Here is a 13,888-nt window from a genome sequence, read left to right as displayed (position 1 = left end):
ACATATGTAGTGTAGCTCTTTGCTTGCGAGTACTTTGGATGAGTACTCACGGTTGCTTTTCTTCCCCTTTTCCCCTTCCCTATATCTGATTGCTGCAACTAGACGTTGGAGCCCAGGAGCCCGACGCCACCGTCGACGACGACTACTACTACTCGGGAGGTGCCTACTACTACGTGCAGCCCGCTGACGACGACCAGGAGTAGTTTAGGAGGATCCCAGGCAGGAGGCCTGCACCTCTTTCGATCTGTATCCCAGTTTGTGCTAGCCTTCTTAAGGCAAACTTGTTTAACTTATGTCTGTATTCAGATATTGTTGCTTCCGCTGGCTCGTCTATGATCGAGCTCTTGTATTCGAGCCCTCGAGGCCCCTGGCTTGTAATATGATGCTTGTATGACTTATTTTATTTGTAGAGTTGTGTTGTGATATCTTCCCGTGAGTCCCTGATCTTGATCGTACACGTTTGCGTGTATGATTAGTGTACGATTGAATCGGGGGCGTCACATGATAGTATAAAGAACACCAGAAATATTAAATACATCCAGGTTTGTAGACCACCTCGTGACAACTACAAGCACTGGAACGAGCCAAAGGCGCGTTGCCGCCATCGCCCCTTCCTCTATGAAGCCGGACATATCTTGTTGTAGTGGACAGTACGGAAATCGCTGTGCTAAGGCCCCATAGAATCAACGCACCAGGACAGCAACCGCCGCTGATAAAGAGATGTGTAGAACAGAAGGAACCAACGTGTAGACACATGAACACAGACGAACGAAGATCAGATCCACATGGATCTGTTGAAGACAAATGCCAACCGGATCCCGCGAGATCCGCCGGCGACAAATCTCCACACGCCCTCCGGCGATGCTAGAAACAACATCGAGACGGGCATCTACAGTCGGTCATCCTTAAATCCTGCTCAAATGTCCGCAGACGCGTGCGGTCAGTGATCAAACAGACGAGAGAAGGAAAAAAGATGACCCAACCGGCCACCTCGTATTATTCTATATGTCTGAGCCTTCCTCGAACCCTCATATTAAAAAACAAATATAGGGAGATTATTCTATATGTCTGAGCCTTCCTCGAACCCTCATATTAAAAAACAAATATAGGGAGGATATGATCTAACAGACGAGAGAAGGAAAACAATGATCCAATTTGACCCCTCATATTATTCAATACGTCTGGACTTTCCTCAAACTCTTTTATTAAAAGAAAAATATAGAAAGGATATGAGGGCATCTAGGCTCGTCCGGTCAGCCCGTCATGTAGGACGCGATCCTATCTCAAGCATCTTTTCTCTTTTTTGTGATGAGAAGTGTGGCGGCATGAACAAACAAATAAGGACTTGATATGGACACGTCTTATCACTGACGAGTTGTCTCCGCGAACATTAGGGGGGCAGATGAACGGACAAATAGGTCCGGTCACTGACCAGTCGTGTTTGTCCACAAACGTTCAAGAGGCCAGATGAACGAACAAATAGGGGCTTAATACGGACACGTCTGGTCGCGTCCGTAGACGTTCATGGGCCAGATTTACTGTAAGTCCGGCTGTAGATGCTCTAAAAAAGAAGAAAAGAAAAAAAAACTGGTGGTGGACTTGGAGGCTGATTGGTTTGCAGCCAATTTTTGGCATGCCAATTGTTGGCAAGCCTATTTTTGGCAAAGCTGGAAGTTGCCAACATTTGGCATGTTTGGCTACCAATTGGTTGGTTGCCAGTTTTTCGCCAATATTTGGCAAAAAAACATGTGTCTATCAATTGGTTTGTTACCAAATATGCATAACTCGTCCCGACAAGTAATTTGTTACCTAAGCAAGCCAATACATAATTTACACGCCAGGTCATACCATGGGCATAATTTACTAATTTAGAAGCATCTTCATAGCACTGCAATATTGCAACGTAGCATGCACAAGGCCATCCACCATCAAGTAATTTCTTACAAACTAGCTTAATTCAGATTTGTGCTACAGCAATGCATTACAAAAGGTAAGACCCTCTAAACACCCTTAGAGCACAGGAATCCACTTAGCATAAGTGCATGGAAAGCAGCTAAGTAGACTACAAAAGCACTTGCCAAAAGAAAGCCACCAAACATGTCATTCAGATTGATGGATCAGCAGTTGCGCGATCTTTGCCGTCGTACTTGTGCGCGAAATAATCAAGGACCCAAGCATTAAAAGTCTGGTCGCTAGCACAATTCAGGAAACCACGGAAAACTTCTTGTTCTGGCTTAGCAAGATAGGTTGCTAACTCAATTTTCTCATTTGCTGGGAGAGTTAGCGACTCAATGTGCTTCCAAAGATTGGCATTAGGGTCTGTAGCTGCTATTGGCTGAATAGGGGCGGCAGATTTCACAGTTTCAGCAAGACTCACAATGCTCGCTGCCACATCATCATCTAACACTCTGGCTCGACGCGCCTTGACCTTTGGTTTCTTCTTATGTGGTGCTTTAACATGCTTGCGCTTCAGATTTGAGCTAGTGCCTTCTGCTGGACTGTTGGGTGCAATCATGTCAGAATCACTAAGACCTTGTTCAGCAGTGGATGTGTGGCTGCTTGTTTCACTACTACCATCAGATTCCACATTCTCACTTGCATTATTCACATCAATAGCAAGTGAGCCATCCGCATGAGATGAGTCACTAAACAGTTCTTCCAAGAGATGATAAAACTTGATGGAATGAGTAAGGTAGTTAAATTTTATTTTCTGCAACATAAACCAAAGCATATCAATGCAATAAATTGTTTGAGTAGTCTGGTCAATTTAAAAGCACAACAATGATTATAAAACAAGTGTATAACTGGTGGAGACCATATAATCTATGTAAGTGAATATTTTGACAGTGGTAAATGCAAAACAGGAATATCTATTAACACTGGCATGCCATTTTCAAATTAAAAACTAGATAATCAGTTTAGCAAAAACAAGAATGATCGCATAGAGAACTATAAATCATGCAAATAGAAAGGTGAGCTGGAGCGAACTTACGCCAAGCTTGCTTGGTGATTTCTCTGACTTGTCAATGTTAAATTTGTTAAGTACTTTATCGAAGCCATATCCACTCCTCCCCTTTGCTAGCTTTATCCACTTCCATTTCTCCTTGAATGACCTAAAGTGTCGATCAACTTGTTTCGCTGTAGCTGTAATTCCAAACTTGTCATTCAAATCATTAGCACATTGTAGATGGTGTTGTGCCTTCCACTTGAAGGTTGGTGGCTTGTCCCTTTGCTTCTCGATATACCACTCAAGCATATACTTGGTACAATCATCACTCCATGACATGTAATTATCACGAGAGCGAGCAACCTCACGCTTGGCACCTTCTTTTTGCTCACCCATTCTATAAATGAAGGTCAGAAGTCAATATGCTATTATGTCAGCGAATATACAAGGGTTTCAGCACAAGCAGACAATCCATACATTACCCAACAGTACATTCCAAAATAAAAGTACAGTTGCACAATACATGGAAAAGAAAATTACAGAGCTAGATTAACACAAAATGTCTAAACTGCTAAATGAGGGAAATGTACTACAGCAAGGTAGTTTCAAATGGTACTAGCACTGCTCCCGCTGTCCGAAGCATCATTGTTCGCCAATCTCTCTCTATCATTCCACATCTGTTGGGCAATCGAATCACGCTTGGCTGCCCACTCGCGTACATCACTCTCTCGGTCGGAGACACGATTGCTACTCCTTGGCAGGTGGTTGTACCAAGTCGGTTCGTCATCTACAAACTCATCGGGTCCGTTGTCTAAAATCCAGTTGTGAATGACGCAACAAGCAATAACCACCTTGGGTTGTGATTTCAAGGGTACGAAAGGTCTATTACTAAGAATCTTGAAACGATTCTTAATAGCTGCAAAGGCTCGCTCGACCGTTGTCCTCAGTGAGGAATGACGGTGGTTGAACAGCTCTTTTGGAGAGGTTGGACGATTCGGACCATGGAACTCCTGCAGATGATAGCGAACACCTCGATAGGGTGGCAATATGCCCCGCCTGGTGGCATACCCAGCATCAGCCAAATAAAATTTTCCTACATACATAGTGGAATACCACCTTAAGTTAATTTACTATGTTTAGACTAAACAACATTTTTTAAATGTGCAATTACCTTCTGGAATTTTGAGACCGTTTGGTCGAGATAGGGCATCATGCAATACAGCAGAATCATGAGCAGATCCCTCCCACCCTGCTAGAACATACGTGAATCTAAGATCGAAATCCACGGCAGCTAGGACATTCTGTGTGGGATATGGCTTGCGGCCCCTAAACCTGTCCACATATTTTGAAGGCACACGTGCCCTAATATGGGTGCCATCTAGTGCCCCTATACATCCCTAGAAAAAAAATTAAACGTGTGTGAATTAGAATGAACTTAGTTTGGAAATTAACTAGTATAACACACTGGTTAGAGTTACCTCAAAGTAGGGATAAAATTTGTTTGGGTTGGTAGTGATCTTAGCATGTGTATCTGTAGACCGAGTGCAGATTATTTCACGGGCTAACTTCACAAGGGCACATAGGACGATGTTAAAATACCTACTCACTGTCTCTTCAGATCGCCACAATGCAAATCCTACAGAGGAATGAGTGTGATATTGCCCAACAATTTTCAGAAACATAGCTAGCTGCTCCTCTACGGACACATGAATTGTGTCAGCCAAAAGCTTTTTGTCCCTAAGGTGAGCACACAGCTTGTAGAAAACGGCCGGATACATCCTGAGCTGGCGCAAACACGTCCTTTCCGAGGTGTCGATCAGTCTAATTAGTTCAGTACTCCTCCAAATATCTCTCTTGACAAGTGGACCATACTTGACACGTTTAGCTCTATTCTTCCTCTCTTTTTTCTTGCTCCACCAAAGGACCAACATTACAAAAAGGACAAGTAGTGTGCGTTGCTTCCACATACAGTAATATAGATATTGTTGTTGAGAATTATCCATCTGAGTAAAGATAAGATGCATAAGCATAAAAGAAAATGGAAAAGCAATGCAAAGCATGTACAAGCAGATAGTAAATAATTTGTCAATATATATAAAAAATTCAACCAAAGCTGTGTGACTTCTGTTGTCAAAAGCAAGATGATACTGCTCTGTCTTTCAGGCCCTCAAATAAATTAGAAGAGTATTAGGTGTCAGCCCTCCCACCGTGGCAGTAGAAAAGTATGAGGGCACATGGTGTACTGATATGCTAGCATCAATTAGTTTAGCATAATCTTTAAGCAAGGTATTTAGCTTCAGATTTAAGCAGATGGAAGGTACTAAAATAACTCTGAACCGTGCCTGAATCCTGTACCAAGTACAAGACAGAGAAGATAAGAGCGCACTGCTTGTCCCGTCAGATGAGAGCGGACTACAGATGCAAACTAAGAGAGACCAGTACCCCTCGCATCTGAAACAATAATCACGTACATCTGATTGTGGCGTCAGATGAGAGCGCACTGCAGGGGATTGGGTAAAGTGCACACAGGGAAAGAAGGAAAGACCTATCAGATTTGGGCACGAACTAACCTTGATTGCTCCGGTGGATCTGGTCTGGCTCGTTGACGATTTCCCACCGGATCAGGAGATTGCCGAGGTCCTTGAGCGCTTCTGGTCGCTGGCGGCGGTACGGACGGTGGAAAGGAGGGGCTAGGGATTGGGGGCTGGGACGAAGGAGGATAAGGGGATACCCTGTTTGGGCGAACCGTGAGGGCAAAGTGGAAGAGCGGTGGGGTAAGACAGGCGGCCAATATTTGGCTAGCCGCGTGTTGGCGCGCCCACGGTTCGAGTCGAACCAATCGACCGCCAATTTTTGGCGCGTGCCAATAGTTGGCTTGCCAAAATTTGGCTGCAAACCAATTAGGCCCTTGGTCCCCGTTAGTCGAAATGAAGCAGAGTAAAATGGACGTTCACCCTGCTCTTTGGCGGGCAGGGTGGATGGATTTCAAAATTCCCACGGTGATCACGCACGCTACCGGTAGTACTTGCAATTTGTCCGGGAGTGTAGAATCCCACCGCGTATTGCACGTTTCCGGCACGCGAGCCGCTCCCACCGCGTATTGTGCGGGCTTGCTTGCTGGCCATGAGCCTACGCCACGTACCCTGATGCAGTGGCTCCATACAGAGCGGGTGCCTGGTGCGAAAATACGAAGGAGAATCTGGGTGTCACCGCATCCTATATATAATTTTTTTTAGTAATTCAAAAAAAGTTCAAAAAATTTCAAATCTTTTTTTATCAAACATGATCAAGTATTGTAGTAGTATAAAAAGATTCGTTGAAGAATGACTTTCGTTGCATCCTGGGTTGAAGGGTCGGCAAAAAACTCTATATACAAGTACTATACCCGCTATACTGTTGTCATAAACTTGTCTTTTTTGCCCCGAAGTCAATATGAATCATTTCTTATCTAATTTTTTTATACAAGTAGAATACTTAATCATGTTTGATTCCAAAAAAAATTTGAAAATTTTTAAACTTTTTTTGAACTACTATTTTTTTTGGCGCATATAGGATGCGCCGGAACCCGAGAGTCCCGTCCGTGCCTGGTGTCCCAATTCTCTTTGCAGATGTGCTGACGGCCCAAGAGGTAGCGACGAGAAGAGACACCAGTTAAAAAGGTACTGGCAAAGAGGTTCAACGCAGCGTCAAGATGGCCGAGTTGGTCTAAGGCGCCAGTTTCAGGTACTGGTCCGAAAGGGCGTGGGTTCAAATCCCACTCTTGACACACATCTTTTTTCTTTTTCATTTTTTATTATTAATTTGCTACGTTGCCTTCCAGCTCGTTTTATGCTGAGTTTCAAAAGTTTGAGCACCACATTCGATTCCACAGACAGAATGTAACGTAACACACCGTCCTTCAGTTCACCACTGCCACGCTTCTTTCTTCTCCAAGAAGGTCTCAGCCGCTCACTCCGGCAGCAGCCCGGCGGCCTTGTACGACTCGACGCTGTCCCTGAGGCACTCCTCCACCGCCCTCAACTTCCACCCCAGCGCCTGCAGCCTCTTGGAGCTCATCATCCTTTCCTCTTCCCCTTCAACAAACCTGCACATAACCTCCTGGTTAGTGGTCACACAAAAGTGCAACTGCAAGCTGATCGCATATGCAGTTATGTACTCCTGCGTTCTTACTTACTTCATGGGGCGTGTAAGGTCTGGATAGAAGCTCTTGACGATGTCGACCATTTCAGACAGCTTCTTTCGGTACGCGCCGCAGATGTACCGCCCGGACGCCTCCGGGGTCTCGTACGCCAGGACGAGCGCGTCGGCGAGGTCCCGGACGTCCACCGCGTTCCTCGCCTTGTCCTCCACGGTGTCGCAGTCGCCTGCACATGCAACAAGGCAAGACACACGAGAAATGTTGATCCACAATTGCTCGTTGTCTAGTACGGAGTACACGATAAGGCACACCGGAAGAAAGACTTGCCTTTGAGCAGGTTGACGAGGACCAGGCTGCTGGTGTTGGCCACGCGCTGCAGCAGCGGGCCGAGGACCAAGGGCGGGCACACGGTGACCACGTCCAGCCCGGTCTTCTCGGCGTAGGCCAGAGCCTCGCGCTCGGCCAGTGTCTTGGAGAGGGCGTACCACATCTGCCAAGATGGAAATCGACACAAGGTGAGTGACAACTGACACCTACTACATAGGTCGATAACTATAGGATTTTGATTTTGAAAACGGAAAAGAGAATGGATGCCACCCCCGTGGTTCTGCAGTGGTCCTCGTCTGACCACGCGTCCTCGTCCAGGACGGCGTCCCTGGGGAAGCCGGGGTTCATGGCCACCGCGGCTGCCGACGACACCACGACGACGCGGCCGACCTTGGCTTGGTGGCAGGCCTTGAGCACGTTCTGCGTGCCCCTCACCGCCGGAGCCAGGACCTCCACCTGAGCACATGAGAGGTCACCACGACAGAACAACAAATTCGATGATACGTAGATCAACACTCAGGTTCCTGATGAAAAATGGTACTGCTACGTTACCTCGGGGTTCTGGGGCTTGTCGGCGGGGACGGGGCTGGCGACGTGGAAGACGCCGCCGCAGCCGGTCACGGCGTACGCCACGCTCGCGTAGTCCAGCACGTCGGCCTTGAACAGCCGCAGCCGCTCGCCGGCGCCGTCCAGCGCCTTCAGGTGGCCGGTCCTGCGATCACCTGCGTGCACCAACGCGCTTGCACCGTCGGGTCGGTCCTTTGCACGGGACAACTCAAAAGAAAAGGTGGCGTCGACCTTTTCTTACCGAGGTCGCGAACGGTGCCATGCACCGTGTACTCGCCCGTGGACAGGAGCCGCTTCACGAGCCACGAGCCGACGAAGCCGCCGGCGCCGGTCACGCACACCGTCTTCGTCTTGCTCGCCTCGCCCTCCATGGGTTCCTTTCCTTTTCTCCTCGTGCTCTCGCCGCCTTGCGATCACCGCTCGCCGGCCGGCGCCTTCGCGTATCGATCTATAAATGCGCGCGTGTCCGGCGTCTGGCGGCGGCGACCGCTGTTTCTGCGGCCTGCGCGTGGCAGCTGCTTGGTCTGAAAGTAGGACAAGTGTGGCGCGGGAGTCCAACTCAGGCCGCAGAGCAAGACACGCCTTGCCGCTCGTGTGGCACGCAGGACCCTGCTGGATCTCTAAGCTTCATGATGTTTGTCTAGTGCAGAAACTGTATCACGGCAAAGATACTCCGAAACTGCTTCAAAGCCGACCCGCCATGCACGATGCATGAACGATTGACTATCTGATGGATGAAGATACTCCATCCGTTCCATAATATAGTAGTGTTTTTAACACTAGTGCACAGGTCTCGGCTCATCATTTTGTTTCCAGCAAAAAATTGCTAAGCAGCCGGTGAGATACAAGTGTAAAATCCACCCCCCCCCCCCCCCCCCCCCACACACACACAAAAGTGTAAAATAAACACCCCTATATTTAATTACAACGATTCCACGAGCGGCCACTGGGCTCAAATCACCAGCCGATGCTGGTACAACAAGGGCCCGTGTTGAAACTGATGCTACGAACATGATTACAGCACTTCATCTCAGACTTTAGAGAAATGCGCAGTGAATACCGCTACAAGAGCAGAGAGCAAACTTATTCTGAATAAATTGGTTCACAGTTGATCGTTCAGAACAGGGTTGTAAAATCAACACCAATGGGCTACTCGGCATAGCATGTTCCGAGAAAAGAGAAAAGAACAAGGGACATGCCCTGAACCTGAACTAGTCAGTCAATGAAGACCTCAAGACAAGCTCCCAAATGCGAGAGAACAGATGTACTGCTAGTTAACCACACCAGACTGAAAGAGCTCTGCCTGGATCACGAAGCCTGGGGCTTCTCCTCGGCTTTCTTTGGCTGCAAAGTAAAAACATATATCAAGATTTCCATTGAGAATTCACGAGAGGAGGAAAACAAACTCATACCCCCTCCGATCCAAATTAATTAACGCTCAATTAATTTGGATCGGAGGGAGTACCAAAGTACTGAGCAGGTCTGCTACATCGGATGGAAAATTCAAGCATGCATCCTGGTGGGGTGCCATAAAGAAACCCCCCTGGTGGGGTGCCCAGTCCACCTTGTGATCCTACCAATTTCCGGTGCTACTAACAAGTGACTAAGATGGGATTGCTCACAAGCAACTTAAACATGTGTACCAAAAACACCCGACCTGGCATGAATGACGCGGATATACCAAGGAGCACCTCAATTCAATAAAGCAATCAATCTTGTAAATATGTACTTCCTCCGTTCGAAAATAGTAGGATCGGTAGGAACGAGTAGTATGTTTTTTCTTAATCCCTAGGAACACAAGGGTTTAATACAATGATGGGGAACATCTGTATAAGAAGAAAATAAATCTACCATGCATGTCCATGGTATCATTGAGACTATAAACAAAACTAGAAATAGCACCCGCACTTTGAAACCGATAATCTCTAGGAGCAACGTGACTGCATATGACTTGGATATCTCGAGAATATTGCATCTAAAAAAAAGGACAGACCCAGTGCATAGAAGCTCCCACACAAGGTGGGGTCTGGGGAGAGAATATTGCATCTAAACATCACCAAAATGAAAAGTACATAACTCCTAAATTTTATGTGTAAATAGCTCTCCAGCACATCAATGGCATATACCATGGCCCAATAGGAACAAATATGCTTCTTCAAACATGAAAGTGGGCATGGCAGGCTGGCAGCAACTGGAGATAAGTATGTGTAGTGAATTTCATTCAATTATAGGAAAAAAGGAAATAAAATGTTGAAAACAAGAACACCATACTTTTTAAGGAAAATAACATTTGATGTGTGAAACACATCTGGCAACAGCATCAAATCAAATTCTATGCTACTGTGAAGAATAAAGGGTCCGCAAGCAGAAAGAAATGCATTGTCATACACAACATTTACAGAAGTATGTCTGTACTGTATACACAGGTAGGTAACAGTAGGGATGCAAGCGGGCATCCCGCATAAGCCCGCCAAAACAAGAATTTAGTTCAAACTGAACTAAAGCTGAACCGGGAGGATTATAACTAAGTTGATCTACTTTGACTACGAAGCCTGGCGGATCGGGCGCCTCGCTGCATCCCTAGGTAACAGTATGGGCAATTAGAAACTACGTATATGATACCCAGGAACTATTGGAGCTTGCAATGTGCATTTCATTATCTATGTACTTACAAAACTTGTGCCCAAGACAAATGTCTGGTTGTGTCTGGTTAAAATTGTTACATGTCAGGTAACAATACAAGCGGGTAATTAGAAAATAAGTGTTATCTACAGTCCAGGAACTAGTGTGCAATGCGCAGATGCTTGTCTGAGTATTTCAATGGAAATATTGTGCCCAAGAGAACCATATGGAAGTTCAATCTAATTGTTAGTAAACTCTTCCTCGAAAGATAAGCATAGCCATGCAAGTACATCTTACATATCATACTGTCTTCTTCTACTAATGGCAGTTTCTAAACTAGTTTTAAAACAACTTCAATAAAAATGTTACTAAGTTATGACAAATGAAACCATGCTTGATTATAGTAAATTTAAAATCAAACTATCTTCAGGTTCTACTTATGCAGATTGGAAATTCTTTAGAAACTAAAATTTATCTGCATTTAGGAACACAAAGCACTCTTTATTATCTAGATTAAATAAAGGTGTTCCTAAAAAGGTAAGAATCCCATGTAAAAGGTTGACTGAGGAGGCATGTAAAATGGCCACTCAATATGCTCGTGCAATTTATTTTTTCCGACAAAACAGGCAGGATGACTAACTACTGCGTTAATGAAAAAGAACATGTTTATGTCTTATTACAAAGGTAACGAGCCAAAGCAGTATTCTCTCAATAAAAAATGTCAAGGGCTACTGGGCTAGGGATAGTACGTAAGCATTTCTTTCCTAGGCACACGTTTCTGTAGGAGTGGAACATCAAAATGTCTAGACAAATCATGGAACGCTGACCTACGAAATTAAACCCTGAGAGATTATATGAACAATATATAAAACCAACTAATAAGTAGGAGTAGGTGAACAAAACAAGAAAAAAAAGTCAAAATGGTGTATAGGTGTTTTTGCTTGACTGCCCTATGGACACCCAAGAATAAAGGCACTGCTAAGATTAGTAGACGTCTTTTAAAAATAAGAACAAAATAAATAACAGAAACTACCGACAGCTACAAAAAAGGATGATGCCCTAAAATGCATGCAGCCAAACCATATGAATGATGGTTAAAGAGATCTAATATGCAATCAAAGTTACCGGTCAACATGACATCTTATTGACTTTAAAAATCAAAACCCAGTTTTTTACTTCCAATGTTATGAATGACTACAAAAGAGTATGTTCATGAGCCAGGGCTAAATGCATAATACCAGCCTATGGGCTTGCAGTCATAGTTCCCCTTATCGAACTGGATTGTAAATGCTAAAACCATTGGTGATCCTAATTCCTTCTATAGAACTGGATTAAATGCCAAACGATATTTATCAAGTTGCACATAAATAGTACACTTTGACGTTTTCTTATAAAAAAAGGCACAGTACACCTTGACAAACAGTATACAAGAACCTGAACTTTATGCAGCAGCTAGAAAGGATCATGCATTTTAATGTCATTTCCAATGATTTTCCCAGTACACATGCACACAATCAATCGGTGAAGTGATTCAATGCCAGAAAAAAAATAAGTATGCATACATGTTCGTTGGTACTCAATGAAATGAGCAATAATTGCAGACCAGCTATATAATCACCTGACATACAAAATGTTGAAGAGAACAAATTACACAATGTTAGCAATGTTTGATGAAAAGAAGGAAGGTAAAAGAGGCTAGATAAAACCCGAAATGAGCATCCAGCATACATAGACAAATATGCCTCAAGTGATATATGTGAAACATGATATAAGGCTACAGCCAAAGCACAACACAGGTAACGCTACATCTGTACTATTAATTAACCAAAACATAAATTTAAAAGTTGTAGTAATCCTACTTATCCATTCTACACGTGAATAATAGCATAACACTCTGACGCACATAAGAATGTTATGCATTGTAAAAAGGGTTCCATGACCACATATACAGGTTGAAAGAGCGACGACGTAAGCAACTGTCTGTATTCCAATGTTTGGACGAGGGATTTCAGTACACAACGCGCACGCACGCAAGGTGTTCGACAGAAAGTGAAGTTAACGAAACAGGAGTAGAAGAGGCACCTTGATGCCGGGGAATGACATGCCGAGCTCCTCCTCGGGGATGACGACGGGCCACTTCTCCCCGGCCTCGCGGAAGAGCTGCTCGGTCTCGAGGAGGCGGCCGCGGGCGAGGATCTGGTCGCGCATGCCCTGCGCGGTGGCGCCGTCGGCGGCGACGAAGGCCTCCTCGGCGCCGTTGAGGTAGGTGACGAGGACGCGCGGGGGCGGTTGGGCCTTGGGGTCCTCGGCCGCGGCCGGGGAGGGCAGGCGCCGAAGCTCGACGGAGCAGGTGGGGTTGGAGTCCTTGGCCTTGCGGCCGTTGCACTGCGCGAGGAGCTCCACGGCCGCCGCCTTGCGCGGGTCCAGCGGATTGTACTCCACCACAACCCTGGACAGGAACTTGAGCATCTCCTCTGGCCGCCGCTTTCCCCGCCCGCTCGCCGCCTCCGATCCGCTTCCAGAAGACGGCCCGCGGCGCCCGCGAAGGAATCCTGGAGACGGTTAGGAGCAGGGTTGGTACGGCCGGCAGCGTATGGTGAAGGCGGACGGGAGAGCAGCGGTGGCGCGCGACGGCGAGGAAACAGTGCGGTGGCGCTCGACGGGAGGACGCGTTGGGGAGGAGGCGGCGCCGGGCGCCGGGCGTTGCTATAGTGCGGGGAGAGAGCGTCGTGGGCTTAACGGCCCGAGAGGTCAGCGTGGCCCATTCACATAGGTATGAGGTTTTCTGGAATTTTGATAATAAACAAACGATATAAATCACGCTATATATGTTCGTGAATATGAAATATATTTACACAAAAAATAATATGTACTCCCTCCATTCCTAAATATAAGCACTTTTAGAGACTTCACGTAATTTTAAAAACTATTCATGTTTTTTATAAAAATAATCATGATTTTTTTAAAAAGTGTTCACACATTTTAAAAAATGAAAATACTAATATCTCGCATAAAGAGAAAATAAAACGGTAAAAACATATAAACAAAAATGAAAAACAAATTAACTATAAAGTAAAAGCAAATTGCTTGCTCTCAACGTGCTCTCCCCGTCGCTAAACCATTTCCCCACGTTTAGGTATAAAAGTTGCATCGCCTGAATGTCACTCCTTGTTCTAGGTATTCTCTATTCCTAAATACTTGTACCTCACTATACATGCAACAATGTCACATCACCAAGTTATGCATATAGTTAGAAGTTTGTTTTTACATTGGTTTGTTCATGGAAA

The 13,888-nt window shown here is 45.5% G+C and overlaps 3 protein-coding genes and 1 non-coding gene across 7 annotated transcripts; 1 reads left to right on the top strand and 3 right to left on the bottom strand.

The window, feature by feature from the left end:
• Positions 1 to 1,691: 1,691 nt before the first annotated feature.
• On the bottom strand, positions 1,692 to 5,808 carry LOC123148419 (protein ALP1-like). Of its 3 annotated transcripts, XM_044567852.1 has the most exons (5): positions 5,518 to 5,723; positions 4,426 to 4,950; positions 4,119 to 4,344; positions 2,993 to 3,344; positions 1,725 to 2,710 (listed from the first exon to the last, which is right to left on the bottom strand). In XM_044567852.1, exons 4-5 carry the CDS (start codon positions 3,341 to 3,343, stop codon positions 2,105 to 2,107), a joined length of 957 nt encoding a protein of 318 aa, XP_044423787.1. In that variant the 5' UTR covers position 3,344; positions 4,119 to 4,344; positions 4,426 to 4,950; positions 5,518 to 5,723; the 3' UTR covers positions 1,725 to 2,104. The 3 variants fall into 3 exon arrangements, with proteins under 3 accessions (XP_044423785.1, XP_044423787.1, XP_044423786.1); XM_044567850.1 differs by lacking the exon at positions 4,119 to 4,344 and having other exon boundaries at positions 1,692 to 2,710; positions 4,547 to 4,950; positions 5,518 to 5,724; XM_044567851.1 differs by lacking the exons at positions 1,725 to 2,710; positions 2,993 to 3,344 and adding an exon at positions 3,352 to 4,040 and having other exon boundaries at positions 5,518 to 5,808.
• An 824-nt stretch (positions 5,809 to 6,632) lies between these two features.
• TRNAL-CAG (transfer RNA leucine (anticodon CAG)) lies at positions 6,633 to 6,713 on the top strand. The gene has a single exon. It is a non-coding gene; the product is annotated as a tRNA-Leu (tRNA).
• On the bottom strand, positions 6,633 to 8,508 carry LOC123152341 (cinnamoyl-CoA reductase 1-like). The gene is made up of 6 exons (XM_044571915.1): positions 8,221 to 8,508; positions 7,965 to 8,134; positions 7,683 to 7,868; positions 7,413 to 7,575; positions 7,122 to 7,311; positions 6,633 to 7,031 (listed from the first exon to the last, which is right to left on the bottom strand). The coding sequence occupies exons 1-6, from the start codon at positions 8,348 to 8,350 to the stop codon at positions 6,896 to 6,898; spliced, it is 975 nt and encodes a 324-aa protein (XP_044427850.1). The 5' UTR covers positions 8,351 to 8,508; the 3' UTR covers positions 6,633 to 6,895.
• Positions 8,509 to 9,032: 524 nt separating this feature from the next.
• LOC123148418 (uncharacterized) lies at positions 9,033 to 13,316 on the bottom strand. 2 transcript variants are annotated; one of them, XM_044567849.1, is made up of 3 exons: positions 12,684 to 13,316; positions 12,164 to 12,219; positions 9,033 to 9,323 (listed from the first exon to the last, which is right to left on the bottom strand). In XM_044567849.1, exons 1-2 carry the CDS (start codon positions 13,068 to 13,070, stop codon positions 12,208 to 12,210), a joined length of 399 nt encoding a protein of 132 aa, XP_044423784.1. In that variant the 5' UTR covers positions 13,071 to 13,316; the 3' UTR covers positions 9,033 to 9,323; positions 12,164 to 12,207. The 2 variants fall into 2 exon arrangements, with proteins under 2 accessions (XP_044423784.1, XP_044423783.1); XM_044567848.1 differs by lacking the exon at positions 12,164 to 12,219 and having other exon boundaries at positions 12,684 to 13,308.
• Positions 13,317 to 13,888: the final 572 nt, after the last annotated feature.

This window comes from Triticum aestivum, chromosome 7A (genome assembly GCF_018294505.1).
Source record: "Triticum aestivum cultivar Chinese Spring chromosome 7A, IWGSC CS RefSeq v2.1, whole genome shotgun sequence".
NCBI classification, from domain to species: Eukaryota; Viridiplantae; Streptophyta; class Magnoliopsida; order Poales; family Poaceae; genus Triticum; species Triticum aestivum.
Note: the sequence above shows the minus strand (reverse complement) of the source record. Positions and strands in the feature narration are given on the sequence as shown.